This window comes from Rhincodon typus, unplaced genomic scaffold (assembly GCF_021869965.1).
Source record: "Rhincodon typus isolate 14 unplaced genomic scaffold, sRhiTyp1.1 hic_rhity00004171, whole genome shotgun sequence".
Classification (NCBI taxonomy): Eukaryota; Metazoa; Chordata; class Chondrichthyes; order Orectolobiformes; family Rhincodontidae; genus Rhincodon; species Rhincodon typus.
In genome coordinates this window covers 2,715-13,704 of record NW_025969809.1, presented here as the reverse complement: position 1 = coordinate 13,704, position 10,990 = coordinate 2,715, and the positions used below count along the sequence as shown (strand labels likewise).

At 41.4% G+C, this 10,990-nt stretch overlaps 2 protein-coding genes across 2 annotated transcripts; both read right to left on the bottom strand.

Moving 5' to 3' along the window:
- Positions 1–1,150: 1,150 nt before the first annotated feature.
- Positions 1,151–6,687, bottom strand: LOC109936638 (ferritin, heavy subunit-like). Its single transcript, XM_020535237.2, has 4 exons — positions 5,366–6,687; positions 2,653–2,799; positions 1,840–1,965; positions 1,151–1,393 (listed from the first exon to the last, which is right to left on the bottom strand). Exons 1-4 carry the CDS (start codon positions 5,465–5,467, stop codon positions 1,247–1,249), a joined length of 522 nt encoding a protein of 173 aa, XP_020390826.2. The 5' UTR covers positions 5,468–6,687; the 3' UTR covers positions 1,151–1,246.
- A 1,771-nt stretch (positions 6,688–8,458) lies between these two features.
- LOC125481897 (ferritin heavy chain B-like) lies at positions 8,459–10,616 on the bottom strand. The gene is given in 5 exon segments (XM_048593835.1): positions 8,459–8,610; positions 8,612–8,701; positions 9,052–9,177; positions 9,341–9,487; positions 10,498–10,616. Coding segments are annotated over 5 exon segments (423 nt in total). The 5' UTR covers positions 10,501–10,616; the 3' UTR covers positions 8,459–8,553.
- Between the last annotated feature and the right edge of the window lie 374 nt (positions 10,617–10,990).

Below are 10,990 nucleotides of genomic sequence, written 5' to 3'. Positions count from 1 at the left end.
AATTAGGCCTTTTGGCCCATTGAGCCTGCACCACCATTCAGTCATAGTTGATGGTCCTGCCTTCTGTGACCCTTGAACTCCTTTACCAATCACCCTATTTACATGTGACATCTCTTTCAAGGAGCTATGTGCCTGAACCCCTTGGTTTCTGCTTGACACCAGTCCCCTGCCCTTGTTTGTTTTATCAAACTGCAAGACCTCGCTTCTATGCAAAGGTTAGAGTTGGCAAAGCTGTTGTAAATGAAGCATAATGCAGGAAAAGGAGGTTGCCCATTTTGGCATGAAAATAAAATTGTATCTAAGTGATGAGGCAGTGTTTGGAGATGCAGAGGATGTGTGTTCTACATGAATAAGGATATGAGCATACAGATACAGGGATTGGTTGTGAACTTGAGCTAATTGGATATTACCATTTACCACAGGACATTAGGTTTCAGTTAAACTGGGGACTGAAAAGACCAGACCTGGTGTAGTGGGTCCAGTACTAGTCACATTTGTGGATAACAAGATGTTTGTGCAATGGCAGAAGCTTCTCATCTAACACCTGAGAAAGGGGGCAGGCTATTTTAGGACAGATTGCAGTTGTAATTACCAGATACAAAATGAGAGGCCACTTAAGTATGCAAGCCTGAAAAGGACTGGGCAGAATTGATATTGAGTACATATCTTCCAGTGGAAGCTAGAGATCAGCGTGTTAGTTGAACTAGCTGGTGGGAAATCCTGACGGTTAAAGAACTGGAATCAGACTTATTGACTACTAAGGCAGAAGTGGATAGATTTGTTAAACAAAGTCTTGAAGGCAGGAATTGCAGATTAAGGTTGAAAATCAAATCATGGCTGATCCAATGAGATGGGGTAAACTCAAATGATTGAATGGTCTGTATTAGTATTCGTTTGAAAGAAGGGAACAAACATCCCTTTGCTCCTGTTTATTTAGTGCTCCAACAGCTGTGGCCATTGTCAGCTCACATTTAAGACGGTTTTGCAGTGATGGATAGTGGTTTCAGTTGGATAACTTGATTGGTTGGTTACTGGACCCCAAGTGTCAACTCTGCTTTCTCTTCTCAAGTGCTACCTAGGCCTGTTGAGTTCTTCTTTTACACCCCACCCCCCCACCAACACAAATAATCACTTCAGAATTAGACAAGCATCAGTTGTCTATAACCAATTTATTTCTACAAACAGCAGATGGAAAAACCTGGAGAATTAGCAAGAAGTCATTTACAATTATGACCACAATTCCCACTCAGTTCAGTGTGAGCCTGTCAAACAGGTACTCTCCCATGCCATTCTCAGGGGCTCCCAGTCTCTTCAGGTTGGTGATGTGATCTCCCAGCTTCTTGATCATCTTCACTTGCTCATCCAAGTAGTGCCTCTCCAGGAAGTCACACAGCTGGAGAAAGGAAAAAGCCAACTTAAACAGGGTTCCCAATAAATACAGCAATAGCTCAATAGAGTCATGCATCAGTTTTAGCATTGGAAAATTAGAACTCACTCGTTAAATCTGAATCTTCCAGTGCCTCTTGACTGCTTGGAGTCCCTGGTAAATTTGGATATTCCTAACAGATTTCATTTTCATTAAAAGCTTTCAATTGCCCTAAAGCAGAGGAGCTGTTCACTGGTACTAATGTTGCTGCAGCAGTGTAGAAATTTCAGATATCCTCCATTCTTCAAAATGGAGGCAATTTCATTCAGGCTAACATTTAGTGTCTGAGGAATACGGTCAATTTGTATTCAGATTTAGATTAAAATGGTCCTACTGCAAAGATTCAGTGTTGTCTAGTTCTTTTCGTCATGGTCAAGAAAGATTTTCAAAGAGAAAGATTAAAAAAAACTCACATGAGGGTCCGCGTTGCCAGAGGCAAGTTTGTGCAGATCCAGCAGACTCTGGTTCACATCCTTCTCCATCTGCAGAGCTCTCTGCATTGCCCCCAGACCATTGCCCCACTCATCCTGCTCTGGCTTCTTGGGTGTGAGGAGGAATTGAAAATAAAAAAAGGTACATCCCATCAGCAAGTGATCACATCAAGCTGGTTAACAAGGATGTGCTATGTTGGGCATTGTTAGTGGGATGAAAAGTCAATCCTTGAAGACCCCCAGTTAGTCTGTTGAGCAAGACAACTTGCTAGTGGTAAGTTCTCAGATTCAAAAATATCATCTGCCTTAAGGCAGGAAATTCAAAAGAAAATGTTCCAAATACAAATAGAGTGCTAATGTAGTAACATCCTAGTACCTGAGCCAAAAATACATCTACTGCAAACATTAAAGATAGCCAATGGATTAAGTTAAACCCACCATCGTTTGTTCCACTTAACCCTGCAATTTGGGAGGGGGGTAGAAAGAAAAAAAGTCAAAACTGTTTGCCATTGCCACCAATTGTTTAGGACAACTGCCTTCCAGTTTATCTAATTACACAATGACTGCTACTAATTTCATTGTACTTTTCAGTCAGAAATCAGGGTTTCTGTTGGTAGTATCCCTGCTTCTGAACCAGAAGTGAGCAACATCTGAAGGTTAGTTAGAAATTCTAAGCCACTAATTCCATCCATGTAGCAGTCATTATCCTCATGTAGAAAGAGGGATGTCCCATTAGGCCAAAACAAGCTAGCCTTTAGATAGTGAAAATCTTTCAGAAGCAGTTGTCAGTCTAACCTTGATGTCCTGCAGGAGGACTCGGCCTCCACGTTTATTCTGGAATGCCATCAGTTTCTCAGCGTGTTCCCGTTCCTCGTGAGACTGCTCCTTGAAGAACTCAGCAAAGTGACGCAGGGCAACATCATCCCGGTCAAAGTAAAAGGACTGCAAACAGAGGTAGTGGAAAGAGAGAAGTCAGGCATCATCTATGGGTCATTGGAAGATAAACCAGTGGTTAAGTTACCTACTGTCAAATATTGTGCTTCCAATTAAGCAGCTCACATTTTAGCCAAGAAATTGTTATTATTGGTTCTTTGTAATGTTGGCAATTCTGATGAGGTACGTAAGCAAGGTACACGATTCAACTAGAAGATGAAATGGTGCCAATATTGGAGAGTTCATGTCAATTGGTTAAAGATTTACAAGGATGTTACCTGAATGGGAACATTTTAGTTTTAATGAGGTGCATCCCCACCTTTTTTTAAAAAAAGTGCTGGAGGCAGGTGGTTGGCAAAATCATGAAGGGCATAGATACAAACAGTTGGAGGTCTTCCCTTCCCATATAGGGGAGTCCAAAACTAGAGGGCATAGGTTTAAGGAGTGAGGAGAAAAGATTTAAAGTGGGACCTGGGGGCAGGGGGCACACCATCACTTTCACAGGTTGGTGGGTGTACGGAATGAACTGCCAGACGAAGCTGTTATTGGATCATCCTCCACAACATTTAGAAGACATTTGGACAAATACATGGATATGAAAGGTTTAGAGGTACATGGGACCAGTTCAGATTGAGAAACCAGGCTGGTGTGAACAATTTGGGCTGAAGGGTCTGTTTCTGTGCTGTATGAAACAGTCAGACAAATGCTGGCTTAGATAAAAGCAGAAAAATGGCTAAGATCAAATCTTTCACATTCAACACTGATTGTTGATCATAGATCAACAGGCCAGGCCTGCCAGCATACTATTCAGTTAGAAGTGATAAAACTGATCAGATCCAACATGAAAATTGGATTTCTTTCAAGTTGGCCAGGTTCATGTATTTTAATGCCTCAGTTATTGGAAAAAATGCTTACTAGAGGACAGTTCCTCAGATTTGTATGAACACCCCACAGGACAAGAAAGCAGGAATGGTGTTCTAATAATTCACAGCAATATCCTGAAGCCAATTCATTAGGCCTATGGAAATTCTATTTCAATATAGTATTGCCCAGTTATACGTTGAAGAAATTGGGATGGTTCTTCTTGGAGAGATCAGATGGAGGCTTTCAAGACAATAGTAAGCAGGCTGGATAGGGAGAAACTCAAGTGGGCATAGATTTAAAATAAAATGCCCAAAGGAACAAGGGGCAAGTGAGAAATCCTTTTCTGCAGCAGCTAGGGTATGGAATACACTTCCTGCATGTTTGAGGCACATTCAGAAGGGCATCAGATCGTGATCAAAAATCATGAAGTTCTGTGCAAGGGTTGGGTAGGGAAAAGAAAGATGGAGCTAGGTAATGCTTCCTGAAGTGAGTGAAATGAGCTGAATAGCCTCATTCTGTGCTGCAAGCGAGATCCAATTTCAGCAACTTTTGCAGTTTCCTGCTTCTGTCCACAGAATTTCCTGTGACATTTAATGTCAGGATACAGGGTTTACAGAAATGGAACTGAAAAGTGAAATACTAATACTCCTAGACAGATTAAAAAAAACAGGGAAAACAATGGGACTAATCCCCTTTCAGTAGTCAGAGGCATTATTCCAATACACTTGCATTGAATCAGTTTTCAAATTTTGTAGAACCCAAAGATATTTTACATTATGAAACCTTCATGACAGAGTTTCGTGAATTTACAAATGGAAGCAAGAAGGGTCAAGTTTCAGGTAGAGGCTGCAGTGTACATGAAATAAGGCATGGAGTTGGGAAATTGAAGAGGAAGAGGCTTTACATCTGAAGTGCAAACAAACATTAAAGAGGAAATCAGAACAGATGCAGAGAGAAATCAAAATTGGCAGCTCACTATGCTTTTTAAGTATCCAGGCTTTTAAGATTGATTGAAGAATCATTCATCTAATGAAGGTTATCTCAAGCACAACAAAAGCCCCTTCCTACAACAGCTCAGCAGGGAAGTAAGTGGTAGAAATAGAAGACTCCATGATATTTGTATTAACCAATCCATTCAGCATCTATTTCTTTGGAAACTCCAGTTAATTTTCTTTTCCTTCTCAGGTCTAGGAAAAGAGAAAAGAGGGTGGGTGAAAAAAAAATCTCCTAAATAGCTAACTTGGAATGACCACATCATACAAGGGATGCTAGCAAGAAGTTTCAGCACACAAGTTTTTTTATTGCCATAGAAATAAAGTGAGTGAAGACTCATATGCCAACAAGTTTGCCACTAAAACAGCCATCTTATTAATTTTCCATTAAAGTTAAGTGTTGGCCAGTTTTACATATTTAAAGGTAAATGGGATATTAGAAACATCATAAAAACCAAGCTTCAGGTATTAACATTTGAGAACATACAATTACAGAGTAGGTTGGGGTTGGGGGGGGGGGGGGGGGGGGTGGAAAAGAGGGAGTAGGGGGGAAGTGGGGGCTGACTATTATCAAACATTTTCACTATTTGGCCTCAGGAAGGCCACAAAAATGCATCCTCAACTAAATTATTGGTATGAAGACAGTACCTGCATAGAATAAAAAGGAAAGAGAAAGTAATCTTCCTTTTAAATTAAAGCTTAAAACTAATGAATCTCACCATGGATAGGTAAGCATAGGAGGAATAGAGCTCCAGATTGATTTGCTTGTTAACAGCATCCTCACAGTCCTTGTGGTAGTTCTGACACACTTGGGAGGCCATTTTCACTATTCCTGCTCACTATCACCTAGACAACTCTAGAATAGAGCCTCTTTCCCACAAGCTCTTGTATTTATACTCCTGGGAACATCCTGCACTCAACCAGGGAATGATGTCACCAATGATGATTGGCTATCAGGGATCATCAATCAGGAATCTCCCATCAATCCAGGCACTAATTTAAGATAGGGAGTGGTGTGTAATAGCCAGAGCCAAGTAGAACAGTGGTATACAAATAGATTCAGATAATTTGGACCATGCAACCAGAAGGAGACTATTCAAACCCTCAAGCCTATTTCACCATTCAATTGGATCTTGGTTGGCTTGCAGTTAAACTCTGTATAACCTATCTTCCTTCTGTATCCACTTTACACCCTTTACTTAACAAATGGTCACCAATCTCAGTCTAAAATATTCAATTGAGTCAATGTTCAATTAATGTTTTGAGAGAGCGATGTCCAGATTTAAGCTATTCTTTAAGTGGGAAGTGAAGGAAACCTATATGCACATCTCTCTATTCCTTTACCAAGGTCATTTCTAAACGTGACCCCCAGGCCCATGTACAGGTTCCTGGGGAAAGATTGCCATAGCTTTGCTATTCAAAGTAGATAGCCATTAGCTCTCCTCTATCTCCTACACCCTTATCAATTCCAAACCATTCCTGAAGGTTTCCTCTACATGCTTCACTTTCTTACAGTTATGTTATGGACTCTTGTCTGCAATGGAATTTAGTTGCTGTGACTTTCCTCAAGTTGAAGCTGATAGAATTCTCAAAAGCAGAGTTTCCCAATATATTTTGGGAAATTCAACCCTGGAGACAACATTGAGCACAATTGCATCTGTGTTTGTCCATCTCTTGATGAATTGATACATCACTCATCAGGTCCAGAAGAGGTCAGTGATACTGACATTGATCACACCAATCGATGCAGTGATACTGACATTGATCACACCAATCGATGGATATTGACCTACACTAGATAGTTTGTAGTCAATCTGTGAATCAAACAAGTTGGTGAAATGGAAAGTTCATCGATGAGATGCCTCAACCAGAATTCTACTGCCCCCAATCGCCATCAAGTTCTGAGTGGACTTTTTTTCTTGCTAATGACAAACATCACCCAGTCTAATGTGCTGTTGCTTTGGCAAATTATAGAGTCATAGAATCCCTACAGTGTGAAAACAGGCCTGTTGGCCCAACAAGTTCACACTGACTCTCTGAAGAGCATCCCACCCAGACTCATCCCTCTACCCTTTCCCTATAACCCTGCATTTCCCCATGACTAACACACCTAAATCGACACATCCCTGAACACTGGGCAGTTTAGCATAGCCAATTCACCTAGCCTGCACATCATTGGATTAATAGAATGTTGAGTTTATTTTGAGAGGTATTTGTGAGACAAGATTTAACATTTGAAAGTTGGAGAGTCTTGGGAAGTCACCTGTGCCTTTCTGCTTTTATTCATCCAACACTTTGTATGGCCCTTGGACAGTGTGGGTGCAGGCAGTAGTTACCAACATTTGGCAGCTCTCATGAGAGTCATCTTAAAAGTGGTCAATGCTCGGTCACAAACAGGTGAAAACAAAACCTCCTTTCCCAATCTTGTGAACAGTAGGAGTTGGAACGTAACCAGTTCAGCTCTGAGCACTGAAACAAGACCATATCTAATGTGGTTAGAACTACAATACTATTTGTAACTAACCAAGAGAAGGCTTGCCAGAGCAGAGGTAGAGACCCCAAGGGGGAACACGAGCTGAAATTGAGGGAATTGCAAGTTCAGAGGCAGCAATGGCCATAGTGGAGTTGGTGTTGTAACAGGTGTACTCCTGCTCTCACTGACAATTTAAGCCTCAAAACAAGGGTAATGATGGGGAAAGAGTCAGGAAAACACTGAGGTAGGAAATAATTGTTGAGTTTACATCCAGGGGCTGTATTTAATTCCTGAGCAAGAGCATATCAGCCCCCCAGGCACATGGAGAACTGCAAGAAACACTTTCAATCATCTAGTAGAATTAGAGTGATTGTTTTAAATTTACAGGAACAAAAAATATGACAATGATCTCAACCCCACTTCCCACCTATTCCTGTCAACCTTTCACTTCTGAAGAATCTACCTCAAAAATGCTCAAAGTCATTGGAGACTTCCAATTCCTCAATTTGCTAAAAAAGGTTTGGTCTTAAATGGGTGACACCTTGCCCTAGTTTTACCCTCAAAAGGGAACATCCTCCCCCCTACCTGACAAGAGCCTTAAATCAAGTCCCTTTTACTCTCCCATAATTGGTAATTACAATCTAGCCTCACCTGGTCATCAAACATCAGCCAATTCCACATTAGTCTAGTGGAACTTTTCTGAACATCTTTTGTAGCATTTGCCTTCTTTCAATAAAGGAGATGAACTCCATTCTCTAGCTGGAGTCACCAATGCCCTGTATGATTAAAGCCAAACATCCAGTGTTCAAATTCACGTTGCAAGCAACACTTCATTTGTCTACCTTCCCAGAAACGTAGCCAACCTCTGACAAGGAATTTAAGACCATGGGACTACTTGATGAGAGCATAGAGAGAGGTTACTTTGACTGTGCGCTATATCTGTACTGGAAGGGTGTGATAGGGAAATGATATCAAGGGTGCTTTACTTTCAATTTAAGTGAATAAGAGAAGTTAACTTTCCCAGTGATTGGAGACACTACTCTATACACAAGCATGTGACCCTGTTCTGGGAGTGTTTGATGGAAACACTGTCAAGGCAGCTTTCCTGTATTTGAATGGAATAGAGGGATTTCATTCTGTATCTAACCCCATACAATAGCTCTAGTGTTGCCACCTGGGAAATGCTAATCTGTGTTTAAAAGAAACAAATTTTTGCAGAATTGGCTGCCCCTGGAAACCCTGCCCATGATTGGAGGTCAGTAACTGGATCACATTCAATTTATACAGCTAGCAATCTTTGATTAACCCATTGTCAGGTAATGAGCTATACAGCAATAAGTCTGTTTAACATATTTATTTCTCCATCAAGTGAAGAAAAAAGTAAATCAGGACTGGTTTGCATTGAGGAGTGCTGAAGTGATTCCAAACTGTCACTCAGCTCAGGGTGAGCCTGTCAAACAGGTACTCTCCCATGCCATTCTCAGGGGCTCCCCAGTCTCTTCAGGTTGGTGAAGTGATCTCCCAGCTTCTTGATCATCTTCACTTGCTCATCCAAGTAGTGCCTCTCCAGGAAGTCACACAGCTGGAGGGAAAGAGAGAGTAATCAGTTCAGAGATATGATTGAATTGTTCTGTATTTGGGTTGTTATGGATGAGTACAGCCACAGACTAAAATTGCCTTCTCAGCTACAAGTATTCCAGAAGGTAGAGCAAAAAATGTGACTTGTACACAAGTCACAAGCTAATTCCATTTGATGGAAACAAATGATTTACATGACATTGAATAAACCCAAAAAAGTCATCAGGATCAGATTGATAACTGAGGCAATAGCATTTGCTACAAAACAATTCTACATCGACCCTGACCAATATGGAGTGCAGGGCAGATTCTACCATCACATTCAATATGTATGAAAATTCACTAAGAACTCACATGAGGGTCTGTGTTGCCAGAGGCTAGTTTGTGTAGATCCAGCAGACTCTGGTTCACATCCTTCTCCATCTGCAGAGCTCTCTGCATTGCCTCCAGACCTTTGCCCCACTCATCCTGCTTTGGCTTCTGGAGGGAGGGAAGAGGTCTGTGATTCACTCATGGAAAAAAGTGAAGTGCAATGCAATGAGATTGAAATGTGACTAGGAACTAGTGTGCCATTACCCCAGCAGAATTCAAGCTTCAAATTCATGTCTAGTTCAGGTAGTTGTAATGTAGGATATAGACCAACCTTGATGTCCTGCAGGAGGACCCAGCCTCCACATTTATTCTGGAATGCCATCAGTTTCTCAGCATGTTCCCATTCCTCATGGGACTGCTCCTTGAAGAACTCAGCAAAGTGACACAGGGCAACATCATCCCAGTCACAGTAAAAGGACTGTGGGAGAAGAGGAGAAAGTGGCAGAGTCAGGCAAGCTCCAGATCTCATCCATTGAGAAATTCCACAAGAGCCTGTGTGGCTTATTTTCAGCTTCAATAAGTGTAAAAATGGCCTAGACAAGGGAGGAACAGATTGAGGGGTAGAGTTCAGAACTAGAGATCATAATTTAGGAATGTGAAGGTCATCTTTTGATGACCTGTGATAAGCTTGGATTTTGATTCCTGCATTGTCTTCTCCAACAGTGACTGCCATTTTAGTGTTGGGAAAGTGGGCACAATCCCTCAGAACTGAGGTAGTGTGTTGCAACTTGCACCAAACACCTCAGTAGCCATTACTTCCCAGATGTAATGATGAGACAATCCCAACCCCCATGTTAGAAACCTCTGATTTAAACAGGGAACCTGAATTTAATTTTATACTCAACCCAAGTGATTTAGTCAGAGACCCTGTCACCAAAAGCCCTTAGTCACCTAAGGTCAGTTGAGACAAAAATCCCTTGACTTTAATAATGTAACATCAGCAATAAAAGTATCATCATGGAAGAACCCAGTATTAAGGCCAACACAACAGGAATATACTCATTTAGGTACAGGCAGAAGAGGGCTCAGTTGGTTTCACTAGTGAGTCACCCAGTGATCTTTAATCAATTTCTAAGAAACTTTGATCAGGTTTATGCATTATGAAAGTCACCCAAGAGGATGCAAGGAATCTTGGATTTGTTCCAATATGAGCCACTTCATAATAAAACCAAGTTACAGAATACAGAGCAAAATCAGTTAACAAGGCAACCAAAAAACCTTAGTCACTTGAGTGGATAGGAGGTTGGTTAAAAAACCCATTCAAAAGCTAATTTATTGACTTTAGATATATAACTTTTAAAAACTAACTGAAACCCATGGGACATAAACATCACTGACATATTACCCACCCCTAGTCAACCCTTGGTGGGGCAGAGTGGAATGGCAGGCAAGGAGAAAAAAATTGACCTTCAAGATCACTAGACTCACCATGGAGAGGTAAACATAGGAGGAATAGAGTTCCAGGTTGATCTGCTTGTTAACAGCATCCTCACAGTCCTTGTGGTAGTTCTAACACACTTGGGGAAACCATCTTCACTATTACCCACACAACTCCAGAACTAAGCCTCACTGCCTCAAGCTCTTGTATTTATACTCCTGGGACATTCTGCACTCAACCAGGGAATGACATCACCAATGGTGATTGACAATCCCTGATAGCCAATCAGGAATCCCCATGAATCCAGGAGCCAATGAAGGACATGGGGTAGAATGAGATACCCCGAGCCAATCAGAGCTTAGGAATGGAGGCAGATTTGGATCATTCAGTAATTGTCACTGAGGAACAGGAGGTGGATGTTCTGCCCTGAAAGCTCTGTGCTGCCATTTAATTATATCAAGGCTGGTCTGTTGCTCCTCACACTTCTCCACATTGGTCCTGTATTCCCATCACACCATTAACGAACAAGTATCCAACTATCTC